This window comes from Mustelus asterias, chromosome 12 (assembly GCF_964213995.1).
Source record: "Mustelus asterias chromosome 12, sMusAst1.hap1.1, whole genome shotgun sequence".
Taxonomy (NCBI): domain Eukaryota; kingdom Metazoa; phylum Chordata; class Chondrichthyes; order Carcharhiniformes; family Triakidae; genus Mustelus; species Mustelus asterias.
This window is the reverse complement of record NC_135812.1, coordinates 106,248,868-106,274,225: the sequence shown is the minus strand read 5'-3', so window position 1 is coordinate 106,274,225 and position 25,358 is coordinate 106,248,868. Positions and strand designations below refer to the sequence as shown.

At 40.6% G+C, this 25,358-nt stretch overlaps 1 protein-coding gene across 7 annotated transcripts in view; it reads right to left on the bottom strand.

Annotated features, from left to right (window-relative positions):
- Nucleotides 1-25,358, bottom strand: part of rhot1a (ras homolog family member T1a) — an 84,724-nt gene that overhangs the window by 43,491 nt on the left and 15,875 nt on the right. For 4 of the 7 annotated variants that reach the window (XM_078225824.1, XM_078225823.1, XM_078225821.1 and 1 more), the window contains exons 2-10: nt 19,763-19,821; nt 18,114-18,195; nt 13,715-13,758; nt 10,338-10,391; nt 10,128-10,180; nt 9,774-9,882; nt 3,758-3,859; nt 3,085-3,183; nt 386-494 (exon numbers count right to left, since the gene is read on the bottom strand). In XM_078225824.1, coding sequence (XP_078081950.1) covers nt 386-494; nt 3,085-3,183; nt 3,758-3,859; nt 9,774-9,882; nt 10,128-10,180; nt 10,338-10,391; nt 13,715-13,758; nt 18,114-18,195; nt 19,763-19,821 — 711 coding nt within the window. Of the gene's footprint in view, nt 1-385; nt 495-3,084; nt 3,184-3,757; nt 3,860-9,773; nt 9,883-10,127; nt 10,181-10,337; nt 10,392-13,714; nt 13,759-14,405; nt 14,494-18,113; nt 18,196-19,762; nt 19,822-25,358 lie in introns of all 7 variants that reach the window. The other 3 variants (XM_078225825.1, XM_078225826.1, XM_078225827.1) reach the window with 1 other exon arrangement.

The window sequence follows — 25,358 nt, the reverse complement described above, 5'->3', positions numbered from 1 at the left end:
TTGGACTTTAACCTGGTGTTGTTAGACTCCTTACTGTGATTATTTAGCCGGAGAGAAAATGTTGGAGTGAAAGTCAAGTGGCCAGTCATCCAAATCCCAAAGGGTTGCAGCCTCAAACATAATTACAGCCTTTTTCACATTTCCCTGCTTGGTAAAGTGCAGAGTTTTACCTTCCATAAGTAAAACATTCTGGTGTCCCAGTTTTGACACAGAGCTATATCTGCCACAGGATTAGATGACACACTGTTGTAATGGCAATATTAGACTTGGGCAAACCCATTAGCCTTATACTTGAGTTGGGGAGGGGGGAGGGGGGCGGGGGGGTTGCGGGGGGAACAATAACTTTCCAAGAACCACTGAACATTTTACAAATATAAAAGTTCACCTTTCAACGTCAGCCCGTTATCAGCGACACCATCACTCATATTCTTTCGTACTACATTCTTCACATCTTCCAGAGCTTGAGGTGCCAATGGGGTGTTAAAACAGGTTCTCTATATGAAATAAAAGGTCACAAAGTTTACACACTGGAACGAGTCACTAACTAGGACAGTTGGGTCATGATTAGCAGCAGGGAGTTGGAAGGACAAATTCACAATGCCCAACATATTACCATTCAAATGGCGACCCATGACCTCCATCTACTATTCTGTTATCTTCCTTCTGACTTACTTTTTCTTCAATTAAGGCCAGCCCCAATGACAAGAAAACAGCAACTTCCAAGTGAACATTGCAAGGGAAGAGCTAATGCATCATGTGGTTTACTAGGTCAGGATTCTGGATTTTGGGCCCTCTAATATGTTGAAAGAATGATGGCAGGATGACTCATTGTGTGACTGACAGCACACCAACACAAACAGCTTTCAATATATGCATATACAGTCTCAAACTGAAAACACTGAGGTGTATAAAATAAAAATTCAAGGGCTTCTAACAGTTCAGAGCCACATGCAGTCTTCCTATTACACTCTTTAACCCATGAATTGTGATGAGTTAGCCACTTGGCCAACCTGGGATTGTCAATTTTCTGCCCACTTGACCAGTCCATTGAATCTTCCTGCAGTCTACAATTTTCTTCCTCACCATCAACCATACAACCAATTTACACACCATTTTAACATACCCCCAACATGCAAGTGTAAATAATTCTTATTTCCACAATGACGTTACTTGATATGTGTGATATTAATCTTTAACTTCATCAACTGATCAAACAAACTGCTTTTTAAAAAGCAAGCAGCTAAAGATGGCTGCCACATGTCACCTGGTATTAAAAGTTGACCAGCTTCTGGAAGGTTCCAATAAAGACACAATAAGAATTTCAATACCGCTGAGGACAAGAACCACTTCAAAAGATTCACTGACACTGTACTAGACCCCAGAATTTTCATCTCTATAAAGCTACTTCTCAAGCGGAGACAGAAAATCTACAAGGATATAGAAGGTGGCGTCAAGATGGAAGACAGATCACTCAGGAATTAATGGCTGAGGCTTAAAAACTCTGAGTACTTAGGCCATAAACAATAGCCATGGTCTGTCCGGATGTGAGCTAATTAACTGCTATTGAAATCACGATGGAGGGGACATTTGACTAGAATGACCATTTCTGAATGTGTTTTGTTACAAAATGCCAGCTGCTAAGCAGGAATCTGGGAGAAAACCGCCAGTGCAGCAGTAACAATCTTTCTCCCAAGTTCAAGAATCTACCTCCATTATCTCTATTGGAAATCCAGAACAGTGATAGAGAATGTTCAAACAAAAGGACCAGGAGCAAAAATCATTAGCTTTTGAAAAAGACTGATTATGTTTTAAAAAGGAGACTCATCCCCAGAAACTAGTTTATGTTGCCTTCAACTAAACTGAATTTTTAAAACCACAGTGGAAAAATTCTGTTTTCCACAGATACCAGTGAAGAATAGTGAACTCTCTCTGTTTAGAATCATAGAAACCCTACAGTGCAGAAAGAGGCCATTTGGCCCATCGAGTCTGCATCGACCACAATCCCACCCAGGCCCTACCCCCATATCCCTCTAACCTACGCATCTCAGGACACTAAGGGGCAATTTTAGCATGGCCAATCAACCTAGCCCGCACATCTTTGGACTATGGGAGGAAACCGGAGCACCCAGAGGAAACCCACGCAGACATGAGGAGAATGTGCAAACTCCACACAGACAGTGACCCAAGCTGGGAATCGAACCCAGGTCCCTGGAGCTGTGAAGCAGCAGTGCTTTTACCTTGCAGCACTGAGCTTTAATTTGGCCAGAAAGTGACTTCCTACCGGGCAACTTGTAATTGTGTATGTCTGTGTGCATGTGTTGCAAAGGTCAGGATGTAGATTGACCTTTAAATATTATGTCTTTATCTGGATGGGTTTTAACGCAATAAAAAAAACCCTTTGTTTTAAACTCAAGGTCGTCTGACGTCCAGCTTTGACAAAGGGTCATCTGGATTTGAAACGTCAGCTCCTTTCTTTCCTTACGGATGCTGTCAGACCTGCTGAGATTTTCCAGCATTTTCTCTTTTGGTCTCTCTTTGGGTTGAGGACGTCTGCCAGACTGCTTTCTTTGAAATCAGCATGTAAATGGTTTAGCACAGACAATACCTTCATCCTTTTAAGTTCACGAAAAAAATGTTAGGGTCAGACCTGAAATGGTAGAACAGGGAGTCATTTCACTTCTCCTCGCTTAGTGATAATATATACCATGTGCGGAAAGGGACCCAGCCCTGAGGAACCCCACAAGAAACAGCCTTTCAGTCACAAAAATACCTGCTGACCACAGCTCTTCGCTTCCTGCCACTGAGCCAATTTTGGATCCAGGTTTCCACTTTCTCTTGAATCCCTTGAGCTTTTAACTTCCTGACCAATTTAAACATGGGTCCTCATCAAAACCCTTGCTAGAATCCATGTAGACTATATCAAATGTGCTACCCACCCCTTCTTAATTCCTCAAAAAATTAAACCCAGTTAGTCAGCCAAGACCTTCCTTTAATTAATTTATATTTTTGGCCATTCTAACTAGATATATTTTTCAAATAGAAAGCATGGTTACTTTGAGCTATGTGCACAGACTATGTTTCTACCTGGAAAAAGTTGAGTTCTGCATCGTTGAGAATCCCATCATTATCCTGGTCTGATATCTTAAAAATGCGAGTTAGGGCTTTGACACAGGCAGGTTTCATCTGTAAGTATACAAACAAGGAAGTTAGGTCCTACAGGTTGCAGCCTTTTCTACTTAACCTCTCAAATTAAAAAGGAAAACAAAAATGTACAAACAGCCATGACAAAATTACTCAAGATTTAGGCTATTTCTGGAAGTAGACTGAGTAGCACAATGTCAGGGCTCTAGCAACACTTGCCAGAGTGCCAGGCTCCAAATTTATTCCCCGAGTCTTTTTTCACAACTCCTCAATCTCTACCAGGCCAGAAAGTGCAAGTTAAGATCAGGTCAAAAAAGACCAGGAAAGCTTAAAGAAAAACACACATTTATACAGCAACTGAACACATTGGGGGAAAAGTGTTTTTGACAATCAATGAAATCCTTTTAAAAGATAGTCACCATTATACTTTAGCTGCTTTTGTGCACCCATTAAACAGATGACTCAAGAGTGGCCTTAACAGACTCCAGAGAACAAATGACCATCACAAAGTTGTTCAGGTAATTATGTATGCTCAAGACAATGCAAACAGAGACAGTGTGTGTGTGGAAGGGTTAAGATAGTAGCACACAGACATTCTTTCACTCAGGGCCTTTACCTCTTTCTCTTCTGGGCAGTACAGCGGACCTGTTGGGTGCAGAACAGCTTTCTGTGCATAGTAAAATAGCTCTGAGATATTCTTCAAGTTTTTTGCTGAACACTAGAAAAATAAACACTAATATTCATATTTTGAACAGTTTAAAAATAATCAAATAGCTACAGTAGAATGCTTGGCTCAACTATTAGGACATCTTTACAAATAATTCTTAACGAGGCTGACAAAAAAGTCATGATTGTTGCCCAAAATATATTTAAAGCTTATATAAAGTTAAAATAACAATTTAAACAAGCTGGACAAGGGTAAACTGAGTATGAGACATGAATGATCAGTTATTTTTAATTGTTAGGATTTCTGGATGTTGCTGACAAGATGTGGAGATGCCGGCGTTGGACTGGGGTAAACACAGTAAGAAGTTTAACAACACCAGGTTAAAGTCCAACAGGTTTATTTGGTAGCAAAAGCCACACAAGCTTTCGGAGCTGCAAGCCCCTTCTTCAGGTGAGTGGGAATTCTGTTCACAAATCACTTCAGCGGTCACGGGCATTCGGCCTCTGATATTCGGGTAAGCGTTCTCCAAGGCGGCCTTCGCGACACACGACGGCGCAGAGTCGCTGGCGTTTATTGGTAGGGGGATTGAATTTAGGAGTCGTAGCGTTATGTTGCAACTGTACACAACTCTGGTGCGGCCGCACTTGGAGTACTGTGTGCAGTTCTGGTCCCCACATTACAGGAAGGATGTGGAGGCTTTGGAGAGGGTGCAGAGGAGGTTTACCAGGATGTTGCCTGGTATGGAGGGGAGATCCTATGAGGAGAGGCTGAGGGATTTGGGATTGTTTTCGCTGGAAAGGCGGCGGCTAAGAGGGGATCTTATTGAAACATATAAGATGATTAGAGGTTTAGATAGGGTGGATAGTGATAGCCTTTTTCCTCTGATGGAGAAATCCAGCACGAGGGGGCATGGCTTTAAATTGAGGGGGGGTAGTTATAGAACCGATGTCAGGGGTAGGTTCTTTACCCAGAGGGTGGTGAGGGATTGGAATGCCCTGCCAGCATCAGTAGTAAATGCGCCTAGTTTGGGGGCGTTTAAGAGATCCGTAGATAGGTTCATGGACGAAAAGAAATTGGTTTAGGTTGGAGGGTCACAGTTTTTTTTTAACTGGTCGGTGCAACATCGTGGGCCGAAGGGCCTGTTCTGCGCTGTAATGTTCTATGTTCTATGTTCTATGAAACTGATAGCCAAGTTCCGCACACACGAGGACGGCCTCAACCGGGATATTGGGTTCATGTCCCATTATTTGTAACCCCCACAGAGTTTCACTGGCTGTCTTGTCTGGAGACAATATACATCTTTTTAGCCTGTCTTGATGCTCTCTCCACTCATGCTGTTTTGTTTCTTAAAGACTTGATTAGTTGTAAGTATTCGCATTCCAACCATTATTCATGTAAATTGAGTTTGTGTCTTTATATGCTCTGTTTGTGAACAGAATTCCCACTCACCTGAAGAAGGGGCTTGCAGCTCCGAAAGCTTGTGTGGCTTTTGCTACCAAATAAACCTGTTGGACTTTAACCTGGTGTTGTTAAACTTCTTACTGTTGCTGACAAGGCAGACATTTACTGAACATCTTTAATGGCCTTTGAGAACATGGTGGTAGGCCACCTTCTTGACCACTGCAGTCTACGTGGTGAAGAATGACTATAAGGGCGGCACGGTAGCACAGTGGTTAGCACTGCTGCTTCACAGCTCCAGGGACCTGGGTTCGATTCCCGGCTTGGGTCACTGTCTGTGTGGAGTTTGTACATTCTCCTCGTGTCTGCGTGGGTTTCCTCCGGATGCTCCGGTTTCCTCCCACAGTCCAAAGATGTGCGGGTTAGGTTGATTGGCCATGCTAAAATTGCCCCTTAGTGTCCTGAGATGCGTAGGTTAGAGGGATTAGTGGGTGAATATGCAGGGATATGGGGGTAGGGTCTGGGTGGGATTGTGGTCGGTGCAGACTCGATGGGCCGAATGGCCTCTTTCTGTGCTGTAGGATTTCTAAGATTCTTATTGTAAGACACTACTTTCAGTAAGGCCTCATACTAACAAGTCACATGGTCAAAAGCACCTTATATCAAGAACCATCTAAGTGGATAAATACGAGGATTAAAAACTTCCATCTTTTGCACAGCACAGTCTGGAGCTGAGATTTTCCATAACTCCAGTGATACAAGCTAAAGAGCAAGACGACACTTTCTGTCTCAAGTATTGCCCTCAGCTTTCACCAACGCAAACAGATATGAACAACTCACTCCAAAATACACAAGTGAATCAAATATTTAAATTCTGAGTTCAAACTTGATTTAAAAACACATTCAATGCAGCTGTTGAAATTTAGTTTAAAAAGGAATGAAACCGGACAGAACACATGGCATCAACCTTAGTACTGGAAATGACAATGGCAACCGTTGATAGAGCAAAGTCCTCCTTCCTAACATCTGGGGGCTTGTGCCAAAATGGGGAGAGCTGTCTCACAGACGATTCAAGCAGCAGCCTGACATAGCCATACTCACGGAACCATACCGTACAGATAATGTTCCAGACACCACCATCACCAATCCTGGTTAGGTCCTTTCCAACGGAAGGACAGACCCAGCAAAAACTGCGACAGAGTGGTATATACAGTTGTGAGGGAGTTGCCCTGGGAACCCTCAATATTGACTCTAGACCCCGTGAGGTTTCATGACATCGGGTCAAACACAGGCAAGGAAGCCTTCTGTTAATTACCAAGTGCCACACCCCCTTGCTGATGAATCAGCGCTCCATGTTGAACCCACTTGGAGGAAGCACCGAAGGATGCAGACTGTACTCTGGGTATGGGACTTCAATATGCATCACCAAGAGTGGCTTGGTAGCACCAGTACAAATTCAATTGGTTCAGTCTTAAAGGACATATCTGCTAAACTGGATCTGGGGCAGGTGACGAGAGAAACGAGAGTGTAAACATACTTGATCTCATCTTCACCAACCCGCCTGTCGCAAATTCATCTATCCATGACAGTTTTGGTAGGAGTGACCACTGCCCAGCTCATCTGTGCAAAAGATAAGGCTGAATCATTCACAATCTTCACCTAGAAATGCCGAGTGGATGATCTATCTTGGCCTCCTCTGGGGGTCCACATCACACTATCACAGATACTAGTCTTTAGCCAATTTGATTCACTCTACAGGATTGTTGAACTATTATGGAAGATTTGTTTCAAATTTGGCAACCATTTTAAAACCATTGCAATTAATCAATTGCCACAACACAAAGTGGAAGTGGTCGGATCAACGCAATAATGCTTTTGTGTAAGCCAAAGAGGCGTTGCCCAAATCTGAAGTTTTATGCATTTTGATCCTACCCTACCCCTAGAGTTAGTGTGTGGGGCATTCCTTTATGGTGCTGGAGGGGTGGTAGCCCACATCATACCGTCAGGTAAAGAAAGACCCATTGCTTTTGCATCTTGATCACTGGAAGTAACTACGCAAAAAAGGGAAAACATACGAGATTACCTTTGGAGTAAAGAAATTCCATCAATTCCTGTTTGGAAGAAAGTTCACACAGTTGATGAACCATCATCCATTAACTAACATTTTTGGATCACACGGGAATTTCGTCACTGGCAGCAAGAAGAATGCAGAGATGGGCATTGCTATTGTCTACACATACTCATACCATCAAGCATCAACAATCAAGTCTACATTGTAATGTGGATGGATTGCCAACATTACCACTACCAGGTAGTTTGTCAAACTACACAAGTGAAAACATCTTCTACTTTGAAAGTTAGGCAGTATACCAGTCACTTCTGGACAAGTGAGGAAGTACACTTTGAACGATCCAATATTCTCATAAATGACAGGCGTGGTATTATGAGGGAAGGCCTCAGAACTAATACCTCACTTGAAACCTTACTCTTCTAGAAGATTGGGGCTGTCAGTACAGTCAAGATGTCTTCTTTGGGAGTTCAGGGTGATCATTCTGCCACCACCGAGAAGATGAGTGTTAGGTAAGTTATACGAGGGCTATTGTGGAATTGCACGCATGAAGGAAATAGTCAGGAATTATTTTGGGTGGGCAGAATTGGATGCAGAAATTGAAGAGAAAGCTGGAACGTGTTCTTCATCTGTGAAGGTAAGAAACTTGCCATCTTTAGTATTACTGCATTCCTGGAAATGGCCAGTAGAGGCTTTGAAACTAGTGCATGTAGATGTTGCAGGACGTTTAGAAGGACATATGTTCTTAGTAATGGTCGACGTTCATTCAGAAGTGGCCAGAAATTGCTATAGTGAAATCTATTTCATCAGAAAAGACTATCTAGAGGCTGGAAGTCTTTGGTATGTTTGGATTCTCTGAACAATTGGTAAGCGAAAACGAAGGTCATTTTGTCTCCCAAGAATTCGGATGTTTCTTGAAAGAGAATGGTATTCAACATATTAAGTCTGCACCGCACCATCCTGCAATGAATGGACTATTAGGGGCGGCACGGTAGCACAGTGGTTAGCACTGCTGCTTCACAGCTCCAGGGACCTGGGTTCGATTCCCGGCTTGGGTCACTGTCTGTGTGGAGTTTGCACATTCTCCTCGTGTCTGCGTGGGTTTCCTCCGGGTGCTCCGGTTTCCTCCCACAGTCCAAAGATGTGCGGGTTAGGTTGATTGGCCATACTAAAATTGCCCCTTAGTGTCCTGAGATGTGTAGGTTAGAGGGATTAGCGGGTGGATGTGTAGGGATGTGGGGATAGGGCCTGGGTGGGATTGTGGTCGGTGCAGACTTGATGGGCCGAATGGCCTGTTTCTGCACTGTAGGGTTTATATGATTTATATGACTAGCAGAACGTGTTGTCCAAACCATGAAATATACATTGAAAGCAACCAGGGAACAAAGTTCGCTGATCAAATGTCTTAGCCAATTCCTACTATGTATAGGAATACCACTCATTCTACGACCAAAATCCTTCTGTGTTACGAATGAAGAGACAACTACTTTCGTCATTCGACATGCTGAAACCTCCAAAATGAAATAAATTGTACAACAACAACAACAACAACAAGTGCTGATGGAACAGCAGGAAAGCAAAGCAAAACATTATGTCTTCCACTAAGGACAAGGGATTTTGGCTAAGAATTACTCCACAGGAGAGAGATGGGTTCCTGCCATGATCCTTGCACAGACTGCACCTGTCTCCTACACCATTCAAACCAGTGATGTTGACATCAGGAGAAAGCATGCGGGCAGACCTTGGTGGGAACCAGAACCTGCCGGAAATGGAACCTGCTGAAAATTCGGGTTCAACTGTACAAAGCCGTGACCTGAACCTTCCTGACACCAATAAATACTGCTGAGGAAATCAACACCTCACCTATAGACCAAACACAGTCAACCTCTAGTTTTAACTTCGACACTCATCAAACCAACCACTGATGTCATTCGTGCAAAGACGAAAACGCCAGAGGTTACAACCAATACAAAGGAGATCACGCCAGAGATTCGCCGTCAACCATTCTGAGAGCGATGACCACCAGACCATCGAACTTATTGATGATTGTTCATGTTGCTCTTGTTTGAATTTGTTGGGGATGTTCCATTTAAAGGAGAGGAAATGTTAAGTATTAATATTGATTTTTGGTAATTGCACTAAGCACTATGTATTAATATATTCATGTATTCACTGTAAGTGACATCATAAGTCGTTAGCACAGAGTGAAGCAGCAGCCATGTAGTGAAGACCACTTTGTAAATAGAGCTGCATTATTTTTAACCCTCCATGCTTCCTAGCATCAATTCTCTAATATACAACAGTACCCACTTGCAGTGACAATTAGAAACATTGTCAGTCAAGGGAGGGAAGGGCAGGGGATAAGAAAGAGAGACTTGCATAGTAATTGAGTTGAACAGAGTTTTGGTTAGCAGCTCAACCTGATATATCAAAACAATTTAAATGCCTCTCTAAGTACATTGCAAATCAATCAAGTGCGCTTCTGAAGGCATGACCTACCTCAACACAGGTCTCTATCTCAGTGTACTGGTTCATAATGGGAAGAATAGCTTCCATGCTACTATGTTCTACAAGATCAGATTTGTTTCCGACGAGTATGAGCGGCATTCTGGAATAAAGGATATATTTACAGGAATTAATTGCTAATTAATTTTGAACCACACATTTAATTAACAGCTGATAAAAACAAACTCATTTTCTAAAGTAATTCTACTTTGGTTTAAATAAATGGAAGACAGACAGCAAGATAATTGTTGCCAGCAAGCTGCATAGAAGTTAGATAGCAATAACCATCTTTAATCATTCTACTTTTCAGCCTTGCAAAACAAATTGCTGTACTTAACTTCACAGTACCTGCTATCCTTATCAGTTCTGTCATTTATTAGTGGAATCCATCGACTTGTTACCTGCAATAGGAAAATATTTGATTTTGTTGCAACTCATGTACAAATTTGACGAGTAAGCAAACAAATCCAACAGACTGGTTCTCTATGAAATTCATGGACTAAAGTACTTTTTCCAATCTGATATTTGAGATTTATTTATCATTTGAAATACACCCACCTTCTCAATGGAATTTCTGCTGTTGACTGCATAGACTATACAGATTACATTAGCCTGCAAGAGAAAGCATAAAACAAATCAGGTAGGCTTAAATTAGTTTACATTAAAAAAAAGTATGGATCAGCCTGTTTTAAGATATAAAGCGCGATCATGATATTGAAGGATACAGCAACACAGTTTACTGATGCATCTCAAAGAGTAAACAGAGTCTGGATTGTTAAGGTAATTGACATACTTCCCTCGCTAACAGCTGTTATGATTTTGAGGGAGACCATTAACAATTTTTTAAAAATTTGAACTTCCATTTATTAGCTGTAAGAGTTAGGCCACAAAGTTTTACATTTTAAACAAAACATTTACTGCACAAATGCACAACTTAGCACTGTATTTCATAAATACTTATTCCTTCACTCAAAAATCTCAATGGGCCACTCCCATTTTATTTCCACCCAGGGGTTCTCCTCTATGTTACAGGATCTTGAGGGTTCCATCACTTCTCTTGGGGCTAAACCAAGGTGTGCCACACAGCTTCCAGGGATTCATTTTGATTTTCCTCAGTGTTCCTGCAATTCTCCAAGAAATAAGATATTTAGGCTTCTTCCACCAATATGCAATCAAGTCGCTTGAGCACCTCACGTTTATGGACTGAAGTACAGACCTCTGTCTTCTAGCTTGTGACTCCAAAATCAGAAAAAGAACCCATCATTTCTAGTAGCCATTCTGCCTTTAGTTTTAGCTGCTGGTAGCTCCTCTAGCTATTGCCAAGTGTTCAATGTCCAGACATAAGCTGCCTCGTCTGTGAAAAACCATACAGATAACCCCCAAAACAAAGGCTTCTTCAACCTATTCCCGCAGAACAAAGCACATCTGGGATCTCTCAGAAAGATATTGCAACTAATTAACTACAATTCCCAACATTGTCCTTCGAACTGAAAAGTAAATGGATACTCAAGATCTTCCCTTGTTTACCTGCTGCTTTCAAATCTCTCTTTGATTTGGGACCCACATGAATAATTTAAACCCCTTATGGAAACAATTGTGGACATCTAGTCTTGGTCAAGGAACTCTGAAAGATAGCCCCCTGTTGAGAGTTTTCATACATCCAACTCGTTCTTCATTAAGCATAGGCCAGCCTTTGAATTGCAGTTGCTCTAGCTCTGTTTAGCAAACTCTCACATTTGGTGCGTCCATTACCTCACATTTAAAATTTCAATTCCCAACCAAGAAGTTTCATTCCTAAAACATATGAATCATGAAATTAGATATTTTCGCAACACAGCTGCGAACACTTCCTTCTGCTAACCACAATGATGAACACTTGCTTAAGAGCTCATTACATTGGCCAAACATAGAAACTAGAAGCAGGATTAGGCCATTCAGCCCTTCGAGCCTTTCATCTTGATCATGGCTGATCATCAAATTCAATACCCTGACCCCAACCTTCCACCCATATCCCTTGATCCCTTTAGCCCCAAGAGCTATATCTAATTTCTTCTCGAAGTCAGGAAACGTTTTGGCCTCAACTACTTTCCATGGTAGTGCATTCCGCACATTCACCACCCTCTGGGTGAAGAAATTTCTCCTCACCTCAGTCCTAAAAGGTTTACTCCTTATCCTCAAACTATGACCCCTAGTTCTGGACTCCCCCCACCATCCAGAACATTCTTCCTGAATCTACCCTGTCTAACCCTGTTAGAATTTCATAATTTCTATGAGATCCCCTCTCACTCTTCTAAACTCCAGTGCATATAATCCTAACCAATTTAGTCTCTCCTCATATGACAGACTTGCCATCCCAGAAATCAACCTGGCAAACCTTTGCTGTACCCCCTCTATAGCAAGGGCATCCTTCCTCAGATAAGGACACCAAAACTGCACACAATATTCCGGATATGGCCTCACCAATGCCCTATACAATTGCAGCAAAGCATGGCAAAAAAAAAGTGAATTCCAGAGCTGAAGTGAGTGTGATTGCCCTTGACATTAAGCCAGCACTTAATGAAGTGAGGTACCAAGAAGATCTCATTAAAATTAAAATCAACGGGGACCGGAGGGAAAATTCTCCACTGGTTAGAGATATGCTGAGCAGAAAGGAAGATGGCTGCTGTGGTTATTGGGGGGCCAATCACCTCAGCCTTAAGACATCACCAAATTAGTCCCTCGGTGCAATGCTCTTATGCCTAAACGTCTTCAGCTGCTCTATCTGTAACCCTCCGTCAATCATTAGGTTAAGTGTGGAGATGTGGATGATTGCAGTGTTCAGTTCCATTTGTAAATGCACAGATAGCAGTCTGTGCCTAAATGCAGTCAAATCTGCATCCAAGCTTGGGCTGAAGTGGCAAGCAACATAAAAGACAGCGCAATAACTACCACCAACAAGCAAGAATATAACCATCTGTCCTTGACATTCAATGGCATTATATCATCAAATTCCCCACATTAACATCCTGGGGGTCACCATCAAAGGCTTAGCTGGACCAGTCAGATAATATTGTGGCTAAAGGGGCAGGTCAGAAACTCTGTTGTAAGTGACTTCCTGACTGCCCTAAAGCCTTTTCAGCATTTGCAAGACACAGTGAGGAGTATGATTCAATAATCTCTACTTGTCTGGATGAGTGCAGCTCTAATAAAACTAGAGAACCTCAACAGCATCCTAAACAAACCAATTCACTTGATCAGCATCTTAGCTGCCACCTTAAACATTCATTCTCTCCATTACTGGCACAACATGGTTATAAGATGCACTGCAGCAGCACATACTAAACAACTTTACGTCACCTAGAAGAACAAGGCACATGAGAACACCACCTGCAAGTTCCCTTCCAAGTTGCACACCTGATTTGGAAATATACCACTGTTCCTTCATCATTGCTTTGTCAAAATCCTGGAACTTTCTTCCCATCAACAATGTGGGAGGACCTTCCAAAGATTGCAGCAGTTTTAGGTGACTGCTCACTACCACCAGGGGCAATTAGGCATGGGTAAATGCCCACATCCCATGAATTAATATGAAAAAAATGATACTCAGACAGAGGGCAAACTTGAAAACTTCAAAGTTTGTGTACATTTGTTTTTTAAACTAGACAATATTAATTTTATCGGTTGCTTCACATTATGAGTTGGCACATTGATGTATTTGCTCCTAAACTTTAATTATTTAACATTTTTTACCTGCATAATAATGCATTAAAAATTGAGATATCGCCTGAAATAAGGTGAAACTGTAACAAATCTCTTCCTCTGCTACATGTGTTTGTTTAGAAAAAACAAACAAGAAATCTCAAGAATGAGGGTTTTTCAAACCTCACCAAAAAGTGCAACAATCACTGGATTTTAAGAGAGATCTTTTGCATGAAGTACATCAGTTTCAAGCCCACCTTGGAAATTTCATTGTGAAGTTGCTCCTCTGTCTGTTCTGCTTCTGTTGGTAAGAAAAGACTGTTAGACTAAAGACTGTGAAATTTCCACTAGTGTATGAAAGGCATTTATCTAAAGATTATTTCAAATAATTTTTCTCAGCGCATGGAAATGTTCACGTTGTAAAAATGGGAAGAAACCACACAAAAGGAGATATTTTACATGATCGTATCCTGGGGACAAAAGCCCAGAAAATCTGAACAAATTCTCCAAAATAATTTTTTTAAGTAGTTAGTTTAATGAGGTTAAAGTTATGATTAGGTTTACTTATAGCAGGCATTCCCAATGCAATAGATCCACCTTCAGGTAGGTGTCATAAGCATAATGTAGTATACCCATGTTAACCTTCTCTATACATTTTTTTAAAAATTCATGAGATATGGGTGCCACTGACAAGGCCAGCATTCATCGCCCATCCCTAATTGCCCCTGGAACTGTGTGGCTCGCTAGGCCATTTTCAGAGAGCAGTTAAAAGTCAACCACATTGCTCTGGGTCTGGAGTCACATGAAGGCCAGGCCAGGTAAGGATAGTTGATTTCCTTCCCTAAAGGACATTAGGGACAAGATGGTTTTTTTACGACAATTGCTGATATTTTCATGGGCACCATTACTGAGGCTGGTTTTCAATTCCAGAGTTAATTTAAATTCCACCTGCTGTTGTGGCCGAATCACCAGAGTGACTCCAGGTCTCTGATTCACTGGTCCATTGATATTATCACTATGCCACAGTCTTCTGAGACTGAAAAACAAACCGTGCAACAAATTTGTACGCTCATTATCACTGCCGAGTTGTAGAATTCTAATGCATTTGAAACATTTTGGGAAAACTGATAATCTACATTCCGATATAAATATGTGCGCGCGCACGGTCATGTAATACTGTTAGAGTTGCAATAACAGGTCTCTAGTCCGAGACCATTTTACCCCAACCTCCACCCAAAATAGATATAATATGCTAAACCAACCAGTTTGAGAAGACATCCAACCTACCTCAGACAAGTAACTAAACTGTCCAAATGTAATCAGTGAAACATAAGGTAATCACTCACTAAACACACCACATTGTAAAAGGGCCAGAGAGGAGATACGTGAAACTATTTACTAGAAAGTTTGTAAATACATCTGGGTGACATCCATTTCACAGTCAGACCTGGTTGGTTGATTTGCATTGGAAATATACCATTGTGTTAAATTAAAAACCAATGTACCAAATGGAATAAAATTAAAATATTTTAAAACACTGTGGCAGAAGGAATTAGAGGTGTTCATATTATGAAGAGACGGCAGTATACAGGAGTATAAAAACTTAAAAGTGTGAATTTAAAAGATCTGGGATTATATTACCAGAAATGCAGCAACTACCAGCATACCACAGCAGCAATCCTCAGTGGATCCCAGTGTTTCCATAACACTCAATAACATAAATACATTCAATGAATTTTAGCCAACATTCTTGTGTTGTAATGAAATTATCAATTGCAGTTACTCCAATTATTACAAGCAAGGCTAACAGATGAGTAATGTCTGGCGTTATAGCAACAACAACTTGTATTTATATAGCTCCATAACATAATGAAATGTCCTGAGTCCTTCATAGGTGCATTATAAAACAAAACACGACAAAAGGAGATATTAGGTCGGATTGCCAAAACCTTAGAAATAATTTTAAGAGTGCCTCAAAGGTGGAGAGGATGGAGAAGTATAGGGAGAAAATTCCAAACCCAAGGTATCTGAAAGCACAGCCAACAATGATGGAGAAATTAAAGTTAGGGATACTCAAAAGGCCAGAATTAGATGACTGCAAATATCTTATGTGGCTGAAGATGGTTTCAGAGATATGGGAGGGCAGAGTGAGGCCATAAAGGGATGTGAAGGCAAGGATGAGAATTTTAAAAATCAAGGTATTGCTTGACAGGGAGCCAATATAGATCAGTAAGCACAGGGGTAATTGGGGAACAGAACTTCTGAGAGTTAAAACACGGGCAGAGTTTTGGATGAGCTGAAATGAGGGTAGAATAGGAGAGACCAGCCAAGAGTGTGATGGAATAGTCAAGTCCAGAGATAACAAAAGTAGGGATGAGAGTGGCTAAAGTTAAAAAGTCTGAAAATTAGGGCCCGAGGCCAAAAAATGTCTGAAAGTTTGCTGTGACCGAGAATCATGTAATTATAGCACTTTTTATGATTGGTAGTGAAATGCATTAGGTCACTTCAAATGGGTGGAATTATTAGACTTCAAATGGGTAGAAACATTTGTTTTTCGTTTACCTTCTATTACCGTCAAGAATGCGTCAAATGCATTGGTATAAAATTGCCAAAGTGACCTCAACATTTCAGCACTTAAAGCTGTTAGGGCACGTGATAGGGGATGAAGTCCATACTAACAGAATGTAACCGTGCTGGATTATGTACATAGGAATTGAAACAAAATACTTTGGTACTGATTTGCAAACTATTTTCCAATGTGTGACTGAATTTTAAATGACCATTGCCTTCTTGAGGACAATTAGGGGTAGATATGCCCACATCCCATAAATATATATTTAAAAAGTTCTTGAAAATTAACATGACCTTAATACCAGCAAAAACAAAGCAGCATAGTAACATTTGGTGTGCATTATTAAAGTTTATGTATCACAAATCAACATATACCCTGCAAAGCTATGAATGAGGTTTTCAGCAGCAGATGAGCTGAGGCAGGAATAACGAAATAAAATATTATACGGATGAAAATAAGTGATCTTTGTGATAGGTGTGAATGTGCGATCAGAAGCTTATTGCAGGTCAATATAACATCAAAGCTGTTAACAGCTTTATAATATTCAGATAACATCAGGCTCTACCTTGCTATCGCCACTCATGACCCGTCCACTATTGCTAAATTCAGACTACTTAATTGACACCTGAAATGGATGAGAAAAGAATTCTCCTAATTAAATATTAGGAAGACTGAAGTCATTGTTTTGGTGCCCGCTCTAAACTCTATTCCCCAGCCCACAGTTTCATCCCTGTCCCTGACAACTGTAGTAAGAAGTTTAACAACACCAGGTTAAAGTCCAACAGGTTTATTTGGTAGCAAAGGCCACACAAGCTTTCGGAGCTCCAAGCCCCTTCTTCAGGTGAACTAGCCCAGGTACTCACCTGAAGAAGGGGCTTGGAGCTCCGAAAGCTATTTGGTAGCAAAGGCCACACAAGCTTTCGGAGCTCCAAGCCCCTTCTTCAGGTGAGTACCTGGGCTAGTTCACCTGAAGAAGGGGCTTGGAGCTCCGAAAGCTTGTGTGGCCTTTGCTACCAAATAAACCTGTTGGACTTTAACCTGGTGTTGTTAAACTTCTTACTACAGTTGTCAGGGACAGGGATGAAACTGTGGGCTGGGGAATAGAGTTTAGAGCGGACACCAAAACAATGACTTCAGTCTTCCTAATATTTAATTAGGAGAATTCTTTTCTCATCCATTTCAGGTGTCAATTAAGTAGTCTGAATTTAGCAATAGTGGACGGGTCATGAGTTGCGATAGCAAGGTAGAGCCTGATGTTATCTGAATATTATAATTTTCAAGTTATTTTCTGTATACTGACAACCAGATATATATATAAAACTAATGCTGTTCTTTTGAACAATACCTCAAGATACTCTCTCCCTGAGATGCAGAAGGAAATGATAACATGCAATGTGGTGTAAAAATAATCCATAGCCTATATTTACATCAATTAAAAGATTCACCTGAGCATTGCTGACAAAGAGACATTTTGTCAAAGCTTTTCATCTTGCACTCATCAGGACAATTCACAAGAATACAATGCAAGGGAAAACAACAAATGTATACTGTATAAGAGAGTGTATAAGACACAGGATCCTGATTTTTGCAGACAGAAAGAACAGGTATACACATTGCACCTGTTTCATCTAAGCAAAATTATTAACAGCCATTTGCTGGTTCATTCACCAGGGCATTGTCCTGACCAGACTGCAGCCTGATTTAATTTCCAAATAATGCGTGGCAGTTAACTGTTAGTCACCATCAACTGGTGCATTGTCCATGGCAACGCCACTACCAGAGTCCACTTGCCAACTAATCAGGAGCTGTCTCATGGAGTATAAAACTGTTGTTTTCCCTTACATTATATTCTTGCAAATTGTCGAGGTGAAAAGTTTCAACAAAATGCTGCTTTTTTTTTTAAGCAATACTAATTTATGGACTACCAGACAACTAGATTCACTCGAGTTAGTGAAATCATACTGCTGATGTCGTAGACATGGTCATCAACAGATCACAGAGCAGCATTTTCTCAAGAATTTAGCTTCAGAAAAGGCTTTGCTCCCTCAGGTTAAAACCAACTTTGAAGGTGCGTTATTCTTTACCTGAATAGTCTACTATGTGCGTGGGGACCTTCTCTGGAGTGACATCCGCGGGGATAGTGATTTCTTCTGCACGCAGAGGAACCTTTAACAAAACAAAGCATAATTGCATAATGAGATGCACCCAGAGACAATGATTAATCCACATGCTCCACATTCAAATTTAGTCCCTCTACCACTTGACCAGTCCATGATCTTTCATAGCAGCCATTTGACCACTAGTTTTCAGCACCCATTTGGCACAGTACTAGTTAAACAATAATGTAACTTAGCATACAAATGCTTCCCCCATTAGAACAGTGACTACTTCAAAGATATTTCATTTACAGGAAAGCTCTTTGAAAAATTCTAAGATTGCGGAAATAAACATAGGATGAAGTGTTTTAAAACTGCTTGCAATTCCAGGATGTTGTATTTTCAAACAGATTTTACACAGAAAATAATAACTACACAGATTATTTGGGGGGGGGGGTGGTGTGGAGGGAATTGACGGAAAAATGAAGTAAAATACTTTCAGTACAAGTTGTCCCAACACTAGAAAACATCTGAATATGTTAAAAATTCCCATCCGGTGAGGTATTATAATTTTCAAGTTATTTTTTGTGTCAGCTAAGGGCTCCGTTGATAGCACCTCACCCGACTCAAAGGCCATGTTCAAATCCCAAGGCGAGATTCAAGCACAAAAATTTAGACTGACTCTTCATTGTAGTAGAGGGAATGCCGCACTGAGGAGCTGTCTTTCAGATGAGATGTCCGTCTGCTCTTTAAGTAGTAACACCATCCATTTCAATCTTCACTCTAGTTTCTTCCAACGTATTAATTCTAACTATCATTGTTTTGATCTTTTTGCTGTTCATAATCAATTCATACACTAAACTTCTAGATTTTACTTGATCTATGATATTTTGAAGGGCCTCTTCTGGTTCTACAAGTAGCAGTGTGTCATCAGTGTGTCACAAGTTGCCTCTGATTTATACCCCCGGAAGTACATCTAATTCTCTGAATATACATTCTGTATAAATTGAATAATTTTGGCATGAGTATCCAAGCTTTATTGTACTCCGCTCTTCACTGGAAATGGATCTGATTGTCCCACTTCCAGCCTGCTGCCTGCCATTTGGTCCCAATTTAGGCCCTGGATAATTATAACATCTTTACTGTCAATGCCACATTTCAGCAACACGATAATCCACTAAAGTATCTGCTACAATATTCCAGCTTTATACATTCTAAATATGAATGCACCAGTGAATTGGATATGAGAGGACATTGAGCCATTCCCATCCTTGTTTTTAAGGACAGTCACAGAAAGAAACTGGTACAGAACTGGAAATAGGTCAGTTAGGAATGACGCAGAAGAGGGAAAACCTAAAGACAGAGAGAAATATAGAAACAGGAGAAACCACGGAGATTTTGAAAGAAGGGAGCTAGTCCAATTTAGAAAAAAAACTAATGCAATAAGCACAGTTGTTCAGCTACACTCTCACTGCCCCCCTCTCCCCATCCCAGGTTTATGGTGCTTTGTATGGTAGGTGTTCAGATGTTGAAGTCTAAAGTAAATTCTACAGAATACCAAGATTGTGAGCATCTTTTCTCCTTTGAAATCAATCTTAGCAAAAGAAAAGCAGCACATTTATTAAAAAATTACCTACCTCTTCCGGAAACTCTTCACTGACCAGAGACATAATCAAAGATGTTTTTCCAACCTTAGCTGCACAGAAGAAAACAAACAGCTTTATTACAGATTCATAACCATCATTTAACACACCAAGGTGTTCCCCAGCAGCTCTATTTGTTACCCAACATGGTGGATAAGAACTGTGCCATTTCAATATACATTATATAAGCAATCATGGCAGCATCTGATGTTTTGAGTCCAGATGACCCTTTGTCAAAGCTGCCATGATTGCTTATATAATGTATATTGAAATTGTAATTTTAATAGAATCTGGACATTTAAAGTTAAAGCAATTATGAACAGTTTATGACAAAGAAATCCTAAAAGGGGAGTTGAAAATCTTGGACACTGGATTCATTATTAAATGAATGGGGCAGGAGCTTGGTTTAAAAGAGTCATTTGGAAAACCTGGACTGGATTTCAGAATGTAATTCACTAATGCAAATCAGTGAACGATTTTAAAGCATGTTTTTCTATGAGTGCAGTTTGGAAACTCACGTGACAATTATCTGAGGGGATTCGGAGGAGAAATTCCACAGACACTAACTTGGGTTCAGAGCGGAGTATGCGTTTTGACACAAGATATGCTTTGATTTCCTTAAGATCTGTGCATATTTATGAAGCTAAGCGGGGAGTGCAGGAGTATTGTATCATAATCCAATCCTTTATGTTTGTTTTTCTTAATTAATTAACCTGTGATCTGTCCCTCCATGCTTTCTTAAAAAAAAGTTACGGTCTTTTGAGCCAGGGTTCCATTCTGGGAATTTCCCGTCCAGTTAAGACATCAACTGGGATCATAACGGTTGTAATCAGCATCAAAATTTCTCAATTTTTCATTAGACTCTAAAGGCTTTAAGGGGTGCGGGGATCCATGGCATTGAGACACTGGATCAGCCATAATCATAGTGAATGGTTGGAGCAGGTTCAAAGGGCCGAATGGGCTACGCCTGCTCCTATTTTCTATGTTTCTATTGTAAATTCTGTTCTGTACATTATTAATGGGAGCTGCTTAAGTAAACTGATCAAATTGTAATTATTGTAAATTTCTTCTTTCAGATAGGATGATAGAGCAGACAGGGTCTCAGTTTCTCAACTGGACTGAAAAGAAACAATGGCACTATTTCCAAGAAGAGGAGTTCCTGTGTGTCTTGATGAATAATTACCTTTCTATCAATATCACTGAAATATAGTGCAGTGATAATGACCAGATAATCTATTGATGGGATCTTGCTGTGTGCCATGTTTCCTACATTACAACAGTGACTGCACTTCAAAAGGCACTTCACTGGCTGTAAAAAGCTTTGGGACACCCTAAATTTGGAAAGATGCTATGGAAACCAGAGTCTGTTTTTAAACACTCCTCTCCTTCGATGCTGATGCATTTGTGCTAGAGAACAGGGAGAACCCAAGGTCACATTCTTCGTTTGGCCCAGAAACCTCTTCCTTGCCATCCCTCCTTTTTCCTGCATCTGTCAAATCTAATTAATTTGACTCTAGCATTTAGGAAAATTATGAATACAATTGTGAATGAAATTTACCACTAGTGAACTAATCTCTCTATGGCATGAATTGCAGCTTGAAAATTAGACTTTAGTTAGCGAATCAATGCTATTTGAGCCCAGTAGAAAAAGGACTCAAAGAAATTCAACTGAAGGGGAACTGTTTTTACTCATTCCGACCAAACCCCCCACATTCTGCCAATCACCAAAAGCTCCTGCAACAGCATCCTGATAAAATAATTACAAGACCAGTCTTAATTTGTGGGCAAAAAGATTCTCTCTTTCTCAAGACCAGATTGATATTGAACTTTTGGAAATTCAAACGAGTATGAGGGACTCACCAGTGAGCCCAGTAGTCTTGGAATTATATTGCGAATTCAAAACCACTTTGGCACTATAAGTGGTAGCTTAAATGCAGACTTTTAATATTTTCTACATGCCCTGTATCTATATTGTAAGTTTACAACAGTCTATATTTAAGCCATTGCAGGATTTGTGAAACCTCAGTCACTCAGTAGAATTGAGAAATCATTCCATAAAAATATAATTTCTTTATATTCCCTCGATTCACAGACTGCTGCACTAGAAATTCAAACTCATGCACTAACTCCTAAAACACATTACTCAGAGATTGCCACAAGCCTGTGTGACTGCCCACTCTTGTGGATGGTATGCAAGTGTCAATTATATGGTATCTGCGTTAAATAATTTATTGCAAAAATCCACAGGGTCAGCATAATTACTTTTGAAGCTGCCTTACTTTGAAAGCTTTTTGGTAGTGAAACAAACATTTAAAGTTTTGCTCAAGTAGTTTTCAACTTCTAACAAGGAAATAATTTGAACAGTACAACTATGTGACACAGTTCTATCCTTTCAGCCCTAGAAAAAGGTTTTGAAATTCAGTCCAATCTAATGGAATTTGCTCTCCAGGAACTGTAAAGGTTCCTGGCAATCTTTTCAGAATAACTGATCTGCATTATCCATTTGTGTTTGCATTGAATCGACCTTGAAAGACCAAATTCATACCAGCAAATGATAAAACATATGCCTCAAATTCTTTCAAGCAATTAGCAAACATATCTGTGGTTTTACACCCTAAGTTAATATAACCAAGTAAAATATATCACACAGTTGTTAGTACATACTTATTAAATACTGTTGTTCCTACATAAACTAGGGAATGTATCAGTGACTGAGCAAATAAAAAATACCATGCATGGAAGAATGATTGACAAATAAGTCAGAAGAAACAGCCTGGAATGCTTACAGAATTAACTCATGCTCTGCTTGATATTTTTTAGGGCTTTGAAAATACAACAGGAAGTCCAAGGGCAGAAGGATGGTAAATGTCAATCCAAGATACAAATAGAGCCTGGCAAGAGACTGATCATTACAGGCCAGATAGTGAACATCTAGGTGAACAGTATAGGCTGCCTGAAGGGAATACTCAGGGATGCTTTAACTGGGCATTTAGATGGTGGGGGCAGTTTCAGAAGGAACGCATTTAAGTGGTCGGAGCTTACTGGAATTTTTCTCAGCTAATAGACAAGAATATTTTCCAAACCCAAAGGACATGTTAAGTAGTTCCTAACGTGGGGTTAGTCAGGAAGCTTAATGTTGGCAAATAGACCATCAGATGTCGGAGAATTAGGTCATTCAACCCATCGGGTCTGCTCTGCCAATGAGATCATGACTGACCTGATGTGATTATCCTCAACTCCACTTTCCCACCTTATCCCCATAACCTTTGACACCCTTACTAATTAAAACTCTGTCTATCACAGCCTTGAACATACTTAATGACCCTCTGCGGTAAAGAATTCCACAGATTCCCTACCCTAAGAAAACATTCCTCCTCATCTCGGTCTTAAATGGATGACTCCATACTCTTGAGATCATGCCCTCTGGTCCAAGACTATCCCACAAGGGGAACCAACCTCTCAGTATCTAGCCCCCTGAGAATTCTATATGTCTCAATAAGGTCACCTCTCATTCTTCTAAACACCAATGAATACAGGTCCAACCTACTTAACCTCTCCTCATAAGAAAATCCCTCCATACCTGGGATCAACCTAGTGATCCTTCTCTGGACTGCCTCCAATGCAAGTGTATCTTTCCTTAGATAAGGGAACCAAAACTGTTCACAGTATTCCATGCGTGATATAACTCGTGCCTTGTTATCGTTTTTTGACAATGGGTGCAAGACACAAACCTAAAATTCACAAAGTTGGAGCAAGATTAGAAATTAGAAATCCCCAACTACAGTTCATGGCTACTTCTGGTATAAACTCCCAGATATAAACTCCACCTGATATGAAGTCAACTGACAGCTTTGAGAAGGAGCTTGATCAATATTCACACAGTTGGGATGACGGAATAAAGAAAATGTCATTCCGTAAAACAAGGGAAGTCTGTTAGAGAATGGTCATAGACTCTGGCAGGCACATGTAATGAACTGAATGATTTTCCATGTTCTAGATTGCATGTTCTTTTGTTAGCGATACATGTTGCACACACAATCATGACTGAAACAATAAAACAAAGTCAAGGCAGTACACCGTCAGCCATGCAACCTCACCCACAGTACCAAATACAATGGCCACTTCACTAAGAAACTGGATAAAATAAGAGCTTTTAAGCCTACATATATTTGAAAACTACAGCCATCAGCAAACACTAGACTCTCTTCCCATTATCTGCAAGTGGAAATACAAACTCTCAGATATACTTTATTCCAGTTGCAGCAGGGATCTTATATTTTCTGTGGAATTACTACCAACTTGTAGTTCCAATTCTCCCAGCACCCAATATGGAATGATGCCAGATGGAACTGCAGGCAAGGCAAAACAACACAGGGGTAACACTTCCCCATGTAATTATACTGTTATTTTCAAAAGAGGTCCAGGGACGTAAAGCTCATGCACTCACACTCCCCTCTGAATGCTGGAGATTGGTGAGTCTATTATCGTCACTAGAAGGGAGGCTTACAATCACGAGATCCATAACAACGCAAACTTCTGATCAAGTTCAGCTTCCAGATATTAGTCCCTACATTAGACAATTCTACTGTTTAAATGTTGCAATTGTATGTACAAATAATTCTAGCATTCCATTATTAGCAAATGTACCTCCATCCAGAATGCAATTTACAATATCACAGTCACGGCCCAGTGGAACTGAACTCAGGCAGTTACTGTTTGACTTCCAATGTGAACAGAACTCCAGGCAACAGCCTGTTCTGTCTACCTTTTTGATTTGATTTACTATTGCCACATGTATTAACATACAGTGAAAGGTATCGTTTCTTGCGCACTGTACAGACAAAGCATACCGTTCATAGAGAAGGAAAGGAGAGTGTGCAGATTGTAGTGTTACAGTCACAGCTAGGGTGTAGAGAAAGATCAACTTAATGCGAGGTAGGTCCATTCAAAAGTCTGACAGCAGCAGGGAAGAAGCTGTTCTTGACCTCAGATGTTTTTATCTTTTTCCCGACAGAAGGTGGAAGAGAGAATGACCGGGGTGTGTGAGGTCCTTGATTATGCTGGCTGCTTTTCCGAGGCAGCGGGAAGTGTAGACAGAGTCAACGGACGGGAGGCTGGTTTCAGTGATGGACTGGGCTTCGTTCACGACCCTTTGTAGTTTCTTGCCATCAAGCCAGTGGCAACAGAAACTCTGGCCTTCCAGCTCCTGGATCCTTGGAACTCGTGCCGCCAGACTAACTCTCTCTACGTGCCTCCTCCCATCGTGGAAGACTTGCTCAGGATAGATGCATCACTACAATGAGTCAAACACCCTTCGGAAGGAACATTCCAGTTGACTTTGATTCTGGACTCTGGACACAACTTTTACTTTACTTTTATTCAGTGGTTATGCCCTGAACCCTCTTCCTTTTACTGTGCGAGTGCAAAAGGGGTGGACATTGCGAAACCCCTCTCGAGTGAGCCTGTGTATATAAAAATATACCAACCCTTTTTATTTCATCTCGAGTTTGCTGTGCAGGTCATTAACAAAGGATTGCGGCCATTCCAAATTTAAGGGGTGGGGAAAATAAACGGGGAATCAGAAACAAAG